This window comes from Carassius gibelio, chromosome B5 (genome assembly GCF_023724105.1).
Source record: "Carassius gibelio isolate Cgi1373 ecotype wild population from Czech Republic chromosome B5, carGib1.2-hapl.c, whole genome shotgun sequence".
Classification (NCBI taxonomy): Eukaryota; Metazoa; Chordata; class Actinopteri; order Cypriniformes; family Cyprinidae; genus Carassius; species Carassius gibelio.
The window spans coordinates 19,931,768-19,942,167 of record NC_068400.1 but is presented as its reverse complement, the minus strand read 5'-3'; the positions used below and the strand labels follow the sequence as shown (position 1 = coordinate 19,942,167).

Here is a 10,400-nt window from a genome sequence, read left to right as displayed (position 1 = left end):
TATGTCATGTTACTTTTTTACATCTTAAGCATCGTTTGATAAATACTGTTTCTTGAGTATTGCATATTTGTCCCCTAAAAATGATCACAGAAAAATGTGGAATAAATTAGCTATTTGTTTTATGAGTTATAAGAAACTAAAATAAACATTTTCATTGCTTGAATTAAATATTAGTTGACATAAATGATAAAAAAAAAAAAACTTATTTTAGTTCAGCTATGTTGCCATTTCTCATTCTCATTTGGAGTATAACTAAAAATAACTAAACTAAAGTTCACTATAGAAATAAATAAATGAATATTAATCGATGATAATTAAAAGCACTGGCACTAGCCAAAGCTTAATCTGATTATTTGATTAGATCTCTCATTTAAGAGGTTTAAATAATTTCTTATACATTTATTCTATAGAACTGGCATATGAAATAACTAACAAGAATTATTTAAATGAAAGAAAACTTTCATGTTTACATCTAATTTAGGTCATGAAAGAACACTAAACTGTTTTGTGTAATTTTCCAACACTAGAACAGGGATGCCAAGTCCTACCTTCCTGTAAGGTTCAGTTCCAACCATGAATATAAAGTTTTTTTTTTTTTTTTTTCTACAGATAATGTTTAGCCTTGGACTGTTGTCTCCTGAAAAAAAAAAAAAACATTATTATGCTAGTATCCGGCAAGAAAATTTTCATAAGGATCATTTAGGCTAGAGACTGGTCCAATGTTTTAAGTCTGAACAATTTCATTATTTTTGACCAGCTGCTCCTCCTCAATTCGGCGCGTCACACAACAGGGAGTGGAGGATGCTGCTGCCTTTAATGAACATTATTAGTAGACAGTTCCGAATCATTTAAGCGAGTCGGTTCAAACACCGGTTCATTTGAATCTCACCAGTATAGTTCAGCTCATTTTAATAATCACTTCTGTAGCTAAATAATATCTAGGTAACTAACATATAATTACATATAAAATGTACATATTTTGAAAGCACGAACCATCCCCGTCCAGCAGTTAACTAACATAGTTCTAACATACTGATTCACAAACGCGTGTTAATCGGTTCTTCCGAATCGTTAAAAAGCCGGTTCAAAAGAACGATTCGTTCTCGCAAACGTAAGAACCGAGAGTCAAAAACGAGCCTATTCAAACCGGGATTTAAATCAACAGGAGTGTAGACCTCAATGGACTAACTTATAAAATCTCGTCAGACGCGTGGACTCTTGACTGTCCGTGGTACGAGAGTGATGTAGTGTTTGTTTACTATGTGGAAAAACGGTTTTCCAGGGAATTGTCGGCCATATGCAGCGAAACCACGCCCGGAGTGGAGACTTTAACACGGGGGCAACACCATTCATGCAAATATTCCCAACCACAAGTTCACGGACAGGAGACTTTCGTACGGTCTAAAGAGGAACTAACGTTACTGCGTTGTATTGACTTTCAGTATTGAACGTCAAATATAAAAACAGTGTGTAGTGGAGTTATTAAATACAAAGGATCTGCTGTTTTTCTCAGTGATTTAAAACAGATAAACCGCATCAGGATTTCAGCCACTGTTACATTTTGAATACGGTTTCTGTAATATTTGACTTTCGTTTTCCATCCGCTGCAGAAACATTAGGGTTATAAATGACGATTTATGGTTTGGATTGTCTCCTCAGCGCGGCAGGGAATCTCTTTCTCTGGCTTTATCTAAACGGTTGCATTAGAGTCGGTGCTGATGTTCTTTCGATGGAATTGCTGAAAAGCTCCAAACTGTAAATTGCCGCGGAGAATCATGACGCTGGACAACATCATGGCGTGCTGCCTCAGCGAGGAGGCGAAAGAAGCGCGACGGATCAACGACGAGATCGAGCGGCAGCTCCGACGCGACAAGAAAGAGGCTCGGCGCGAGCTCAAACTGCTTCTGCTAGGTACGAGGTGCTTTCGTGTCACTCTACCAAACTTTCGTATATGTGTCAAGGCGTAAAAAATTGCAAAGAGTTTTAGTTTTACACATGGGGCATCTGAAAATAAAAATTATGAATTAATTCATTAAAATATAATGCGTAACGTTACGTAGGTAACTGATTCAGTGTCTCTCACCACTGCACGTCTGTGTTTCTGCAAAGAAAAGATCAGCCCTCGTTATTTAGATTCATATAAGCTCGACAGGTGGGACATCTGTTGCAGGTGTGCTTACAAAATGTGATGCCTTTATTATATGGGACTCTGGACCACAAAACCAGCCAGAAGGGACAGTTTTTTAAAAACTGAGATCCGAAAGCTGAACAAATAAGATTTCCATTGAGGAGTGGTATGTTAGGATAGGACAGTATTTGGCCGAAATGCAGCTATTTGAAAATCTGGAATCTGAGGGTAAAAAAAAAAAAAAGTTCTTAGCAATGCATATTAATAATCAGAAATTAAGTTTTGATATATGTACGGTAGAAAATGTACTAAATATCTAAATGGATCATGATCTTTACTTGATATCCTAATGATTTTTAGCATAAAAGTAAAATTGATCATTTTGACCCACACAATGTTGGCTATTTCTTCAAATATACTATGGTGTATTGTACTATGGTATTTATGTTTTGTGGTCCAGGGTCACATGTGATTCACCATTCAATTCTTTTAATTCAGTTTTGTTCATTTTGTCCATTCACAAAAACATTTACGATTCACTCTTTTGATTAAATATTACATTAGTTGCCTTCTACATTCAGCCTATTGGAAATATAGCATACTATTATTATAATATAAAAGAAAAAGATTTGTTTATACATACAATGTCTTAAGAGTCACCCAGTGACAGAACAAGGAAGATAGAGACATCTCTGTTGAAAAATTTTGTTCAACTCTAACCGCTGAAACGTGGCCGTTTTTTGTGTGTGTTTTTTTAACTAGTCTAAACTCATCATTACCTGGTCGAAACTGGGGCCAGTAGCATAAACATAGACACTATGTTAGGACTGCGTCTAAAAACTAATCTGACCGACATAGCACTTTGTAAAGGGGTAATTTTTTTTTTTTTTTTTTTACTCAAAGTAGACTCTATGAACATAAAATGCTGCATGTGTACTTAATGGGAACTCATCTGGACTAATGATTCAAGTGAATCTGTGAATCGCTGCCATTCAAGGATCTTCCAAACCAACCATTTTTCCAGATTTTCCACTGCTAACCCTTCACTATTCACATGCTTCTGCTTTCAGGAACTGGAGAGAGTGGGAAAAGCACCTTTATTAAACAGATGAGGATCATTCATGGCTCAGGCTACTCAGAAGAGGACAGGAGAGGCTTTACCAAGCTGGTCTACCAAAACATCTTTACATCGTTGCAGGCCATGATATGGGCAATGGATGCTCTCCAGATCCACTACAAATATGAACATAATAAGGTACAGTAATTTGTCTTACCCAATCACTCTTAATCTGATGTTTCTATTGATTTTTTATGCATTTTTTATTAATGTTATCGGTGCTACAAATGCTAGAGTGTGGCATGTTTGCAACTTCTGTAGAATCAGGGGAATGTTGCAAGTTAGACTCAGATTGCATTGTCTGCTTCAGAGTCATGGCTCAGTGTATCAGATCAAGTGTCACTCAGATACTCCGATAACTTTGCCATGAAGTAGGTCAAACATTGAGTCAAATACCCTGAGACCGATTCAATGAATTTGGCTAATCATGTTGCCTAGGCTGAAACACAATTACCCCTCCAAGCTATGAAATTAATTATACCATTTTACTGCCTTTCAGAAATGTGCCATTTTTCTCGTTTTCTTTTCCATTTGTAGATGCCCCCAAAGACAAACCTATTTTCCATTGTGCGTAGTTGAAATATTTTGGAACTCAGCCTCAATCAAGTTCTGTCTTATTGGGTCAGGTATAGTGAGATGGAGAACTTAAACAAATTTGAGTTTTAAGTAAAATGGGTCAATAAAGTTGTAACCAGGTTATGTATAATAGGCTAGGAACGTGACTCAACATTAACTTTTGATTGTGTCCCATTGGCTCAGGGTTGCCAGGTCTGTGTAACAAAACTCATTCAACTGGTACTCAAAATTAGCCCAATGGTGTTCTGGGGAAAATTACAAAATCAAAATCACTCTAAATTCGCATTTCAACCAGTCAAAATCTCCTTTCAGTGTGTTCCACTTTGTCATAAATGCTTTACCCAGGACAGAGGATTTCACTTCAACCTGCAGACTAAAAATCAACCTGTGACAGCTTTATAAAAGTAGCCTAATGCCATTGGAAAACCATTTGGCAACACTGCATTGGCTGAAGCATCAGCTTTTAACACTCTTTTAATTGCACTACTTTTCTCCTCACAGGCCAATGCAAACATTGTCAGAGAAGTGGATGTAGAGAAGGTCTTTTTATTCGTCAATCCCTATGTAGATGCCATCAGGAGTTTATGGAATGACCCAGGAATTCAGGAGTGTTATGACCGGAGGAGAGAATACCAGCTCTCCGATTCCACAAAATAGTGAGTGCATCTTAAGCCTTCCATAAGAAAGAAACCTTCCATAAGAAAGAAGAAACACAATGAAATTAAGCTCTAATGTGCCTTCTCTTAAACAGCAATGAAATTAAATGCAGAAGGAATGGGGCTTTTATTGAAGACTTCTGCTTCTCTGAATTTTCTCTTTTGAAAAAGTCAAATAATCTAACATGTGTCTTCTAGAGTTTCAGAAAATATCTCAACAATGTCTCTCACACTGCGGTCAGATTGGCCAAAACACCAAAGTCTGCCGTCTTAAATTTTCATCAAAACATTTTTCATCAATTCAGCCAGGATCAAATGATCTGAGCCATGATATTCAAATAAATATTAGTAGCTCTATACTATTGCTATGTCAATATTTGTTACAAAGTTAATACTTTCTGAGCAATATATTTCCTCATAATTTATGTCTGACAAACAGTAGTAAAGTTAGTGTTTGCATATGCAACTAAATGCTAAACCAACATGTCAAAATACAGAGTAACTATGAGCTTCCATACGAAATGTTTAGATTATTTTATATTATTTTATTATCTACATAATGAGTTACCTTAGGATTTATATTTGTTGTCATTAATATATCAGTCAGCTGAATATATATTAGTGCTATAAATTGATTAATCACATTTTGTTTACATAAAGTTTTGTATGTGTACAGTATATATTTAGAAAATATTTAAATGTAAAATATAAACATAGCTTATTTTTCTTAAATACATACATGTGTAAACATATAAATAATAAACATACACAGAACACACATATATATTATGTAAACAAAAACTTTTATTTTGGATGCGGTTAATCTTAATTAATCGTTTGCTAGCACTAATATAAATATTTCCAACACCGATAATAAATCAGCATATTAGAATGATTGCCGAAGGATGATGTGACACTGAAGACTGGAGTAATGATGCTGAAAATTCGGCTTTGCATCGCAGAAATAAATTAATTTTAATGTAATATTAAAAAAGAAAAACATTATTTCACATCATAATATTTCACAATATTACATTTTTTCCTGCATTTTTCATCAAATAAATGCAGCTTTGATAAGCATAAAAAACTCCTTTAAAAATCATTAAAAGTAGTTCTGATTGCAATTTTTTGAATAGTAGTGTTATATATATATATATATATATACATAATATATATATATTTACATTTACATTTATTCATTTAGCAGACGCTTTTATCCAAAGCGACTTACAGATGAAGACAGTGGAAGCAATCAAAAACAACAACAAAAAAGCAATGATATTTAAGTACTTTAACACACACACACACTCACACACACACACACATATATATATATATATATACACACATAAGCTTGAAAATATTATCTCAATGCAAAAAAAACGAATGTTACAAAAATATGCTTCCTGTACATAAAGTACATTTGTTCATTTTTGTTTTGAAGTAAAATGCAACTCTGGTTTCACCCAATGAATCATAGAGATGCTTCAGAACTGTGAAATGTTCACTGTTTGTCCACAGTTATCTAAACTCACTGGATCGCATTGCCGAACCTTCCTATGTTCCAACCCAGCAAGATGTGCTCAGGGTTAGAGTCCCCACGACAGGGATCATTGAATACCCCTTTGACCTACAGAGTGTCATATTCAGGTAAATCTTCTCTTATAGTTACTCTTCTAGTTCATCTAGTACCACATTGATAAGAAATGCTCCGTTCATACAATTCAACCCAGTGTTCAGATGCCAGATTGTTAGTGTATGACCTTTCAATCTGATGACTTGTCCTGCTCCATCAGGATGGTAGATGTAGGGGGGCAGCGGTCAGAAAGGAGGAAGTGGATCCACTGCTTTGAAAACGTCACCTCCATCATGTTCCTGGTAGCGCTCAGTGAATACGACCAAGTTCTGGTTGAGTCTGACAATGAGGTAAATGGACTACCAGCAGAGGCAACCAAAGTCGTTACTAATCACTTTAAACGTTTGCAGAATTTCTATTTTGCGTGATGCCTTGATGCATATGCTTTTCAACACAGACAAATTTATTTTTACGAATTAACATTTTATTAATTTATTTGTTTATTTATTAGGGTAAACAATCCTACAATCAAGATTTTAGCAAAGTAAAAGTCCTGTTTAAAAGTGTAAATTTCTTGGGGAAATACTTTTAACTTTGTGGCATAATCTTTAAATGTTTTCTTTTTTTTGGATAAAACTAATGAAGCAGTATTAAAATATTAGTAATAATAATGATAATAATAATATTATATATATATATTAATCCTCAGTAGTCATTGCGGATTAACTGACATGCAAGAGACCTTTTTGACGTGATGAAACAAAGCCAGAAATATTATAATTTTGTGTTTTAAATAACTAATTTTGGATAATACATTTAATATTATCTTACTTAATGGCTATACTGCTTGTCATTTTTATAGTCATTAAATGGCCCCATAAAAACTGTCTTTTCCATTCTTGACTTCAAATGCTGACTTTGGCAGTGTTTGAATGAAACGACTATTTATTTTATTTAATTTTTTTCTGAAATAGTCAGAAGCAGGGAATTGAATGTTAGTGTTGATTGCTGTAGTAAAGCAGTTCTCAAATAACCACTGAAATGGCCCTGTTTTGTTATTTTACCCCACAGAATCGAATGGAGGAAAGCAAAGCATTGTTCAGGACGATAATAACATACCCCTGGTTCCAGAATTCATCAGTTATTCTTTTTCTGAACAAAAAAGACCTTTTGGAAGAGAAAATATTGTTTTCACATCTTGTAGATTACTTTCCTGAATATGATGGTAAGTTTGAAAATATTGTGATGTGTTGTTTTTCCAGATTATTCTGTGAGATTTGTAAAAGATGATCAGTCAGGATGTGTTTATCGGACTGATGGTCTTTCAAGCATCGCTGTATTGTTGTTCATACTTCAGGTTAAAAGTTATTTTAAGTAAATCGCTGATTAGTTTCAGGACGACTGAGCTAATCAAAATCGATCTATTTTTTCTCTCGTAGGACCCCAGAGAGACGCTCAAGCAGCACGGGAGTTCATCCTGAAGATGTTTGTCGACCTGAATCCAGACTCCGAAAAAATCATTTACTCTCATTTCACCTGCGCCACTGACACAGAAAACATCCGATTCGTGTTCGCTGCTGTCAAAGACACCATCTTGCAGCTCACACTGAAGGAATACAATCTAGTCTGAACAACGGCCGGTGACGGTTTTGTCATTGTCTTGCCCCGTTAAAAGACTCGTCAGTCTGCAGCTAAAGTCTGCCGTAATGCTGTGATCCACTAAAATCTGCTTTTACCGTTTGAGCAGCGCGCTGATTCTGCTCTGAAATTGGACACACAAGTTTTCTGTCTGTAACACAAGCTGCTCACTGCTTCGTCATTATTTATTTGCACCTCGGAGCTACTTCATAGGGTTCAACTCGAATGTTATGATTCCATTTGAATGAAAACCATTGTTATTGATATTTCTATTAAGGTTTATTCTGTAATAGGTTATTTTTGGTTTCAAGTTGTATTCATTAAACTGTTTGCTATAAATGTTATGTAGATTTCTGCAACTTGGACATATTAGTTATTCTGTATGGTGAGGTCTTTAGAAAGCAATGAAAGTACTTACATGGTATTGTAACGTGGTATTTTTTATTTATTTATAAGAGTCAGGGCAAGCTTAGTATATAAGGGTCTTTTCTCATTTCCAAGCCACATGCATTGATGAAGAATATAGAAGCTAGTTTACATGAACATTTACATTAAAAGTGCCAAATTCTTCTAATGTGATTGTTTTATATATTGCCAAACTAATAATCATACCACAGGCAATAAGTTGCCCTTGCCAGTATCATTAGTTTTTATACCATTACAGCTCTTCGCATGTATTTCTCGTGTCCTTGGAACAGATTATTGTACATCTGCTGTTCATGACCTGATCCGTTAAGATGAACAGTGTTCTGTTACATCAAGCCTGAACGATGTGCCAAGAGAGCCTATTCCTGTGCATCCTTATCTTAAACTGCAAATGTACCATTCAGAGATTTTCTGTAACACTTGCATACATTTAGATTTTTTCGCAATAAATTACCCAACCGATGTTCTCTGTGAGGCAGTGATGCTCTTACTGGTGTTGTACTGAATTGACAGTGTGGTAAGTGTGGTGTAATAAAGCTTCGGTCAATATTTGCAGTTGTTTTTAAAGACAATAAAGATACAGTTAACAGTTTCTGTACAGTTACAATACTTGTAAAGTGTTAGACACGTGTGAAACAAATGAATGTTTTGTGTTTAGCCAAGAGTAAACGACCAAATTTCTGTTGTGATCCTCTGAAACTTTTGTTGGAGGGTGAAGCTGACATGGTAGTTTGGACATTGCTGGATTTTGGGTTATCACTGGAAAGGTTTTTTTTTTTTTTTTTTTTTTGCAATAAAATCTGCTATTTTAGAGAGAAGTGTATAATATTTGTTGTCCAAATGTAAAAAAAAAAAAAACACAGTGGGCCAAAAAGTACTTAAAATTGCAATAAACTACATGTGAAACTAAGTGGCATTTGTTTTTAAGAAAGGTTTTAAGCAAAACATTTTATTAAAGTAAAATAAAATAGTACATTCTATTGTTGAAAATTAAGAACTCAGACTAACTTTGGAGTTGAGGACACAGAAGCCTGCTTGTGTGAGGAGGAGGCAATTTTCTCAGTGTCTTTGGGAGAGAGGGAAAGACAGTTTAAGGCAAGTGAACTTCATAATATCATGTTATGTGTTTTTTTTTTTTTTTTTTTACTGAGAGTAAAATGTTTTTTTTTTTTTTTTTTGTAGATGTTACAGGCAGAGACATAGGAGAGCATCATTCTTTTTAGATTTGTGTAAGTTATTTAAAAAAAATAAATGTTTCTGTTGTCTCCTACCTGTTTACTGCACATTTTGATGCAACAACAGTGTGATGCTCATATTTCATGAAAATCATTGAAGTCTGTGTTTTTCATTGCAGAACTCAAACCGACTTTGGAGTTGTCTGATTTGGAGAGTCATCATTCTTGGACCTCTCTTAAAGGAAAAGTTCACACATAAAAATAATTTACTTGCCCTCCTGTCATTCCAAACCTATACGACTTTTTACTGTCTTTATAACACAAATGAATATATTTAAAATTTTCTCATAATTTTGTTAATCCATTGAGAGTCTAGATAATATTTTCAAGCCTCATAAATACAGAGTTATTGTAGAAGTAATTAATTCCTATATTTATATATGATTAAATCTTAAATTATATGATAGCAAACATGTATGCTCAAAAGAAAATATTGGTTTCCCAGACTAGCAATAGACAAAAATTAAGAGAATATTAAATATATTTATTTGTGTCCCAAAATTAGCAGAGTTCGTATGGCTCTGGAATAACACGGGGGAGAGTAAATTATGACCATTAAATTTTTTTTTGGTGAACTAACCCTTTGATGAGCAGCCCTCCACGTACATGAACATTTGTGAGGTATGTGAATGTTATGTCTGTTTTAATGTTTCAGTAAAATAGCTTTCTGAAAGCAATATATTTATTCAAACAATATCACATGCCCTCACACTAGTGCTGTCATTATAGCCTTCTGGAGCGCTGTGGTGGACCGAGACATTAAACAACCACACAAAGTGTTGAAATTATAAAACAGATAATTTACCTATATAGCTTAATTTGGGTTCATTTTAGCCTAGCAATGTAGTAATTTTAAGCCATTAAAAAAGCAACCCAGCATGCTGGGTTAAACAGAATAACCCAACTGGTGGGGTTAAAATAACGTCTTGGTTACTTATGTAACCCCAGCCAGTGACCCGGCCGTTCAGCGGAACAGTGATGTGGCAAGGGGACATAACGTCTCCGTTCCCTCCTTCAGGGAATGAGAGTAACGTACGTAACCAAGACA

The 10,400-nt window shown here is 34.8% G+C and overlaps 1 protein-coding gene across 1 annotated transcript; it reads left to right on the top strand.

Annotated features, from left to right (window-relative positions):
- The first annotated feature begins 1,101 nt into the window (after positions 1 to 1,101).
- On the top strand, positions 1,102 to 8,666 carry gnaq (guanine nucleotide binding protein (G protein), q polypeptide). Its single transcript, XM_052556393.1, has 7 exons — positions 1,102 to 1,911; positions 3,199 to 3,383; positions 4,323 to 4,477; positions 5,999 to 6,127; positions 6,274 to 6,403; positions 7,125 to 7,278; positions 7,493 to 8,666. The coding sequence occupies exons 1-7, from the start codon at positions 1,776 to 1,778 to the stop codon at positions 7,681 to 7,683; spliced, it is 1,080 nt and encodes a 359-aa protein (XP_052412353.1). The 5' UTR covers positions 1,102 to 1,775; the 3' UTR covers positions 7,684 to 8,666.
- The last annotated feature ends 1,734 nt before the right edge of the window (positions 8,667 to 10,400 follow it).

Coding starts and splice junctions, on each gene's coding strand:
- gnaq (XM_052556393.1), top strand. CDS start 1,776: ATGACGCTGGACAACATCATGGCGTGCTGCCTCAGCGAGGAGGCGAAA. Junction 6,128..6,273: donor CTACAGAGTGTCATATTCAG/GTAAATCTTCTC, acceptor CTGCTCCATCAG/GATGGTAGATGTAGGGGGGC. Junction 6,404..7,124: donor TGGTTGAGTCTGACAATGAG/GTAAATGGACTA, acceptor TTTACCCCACAG/AATCGAATGGAGGAAAGCAA.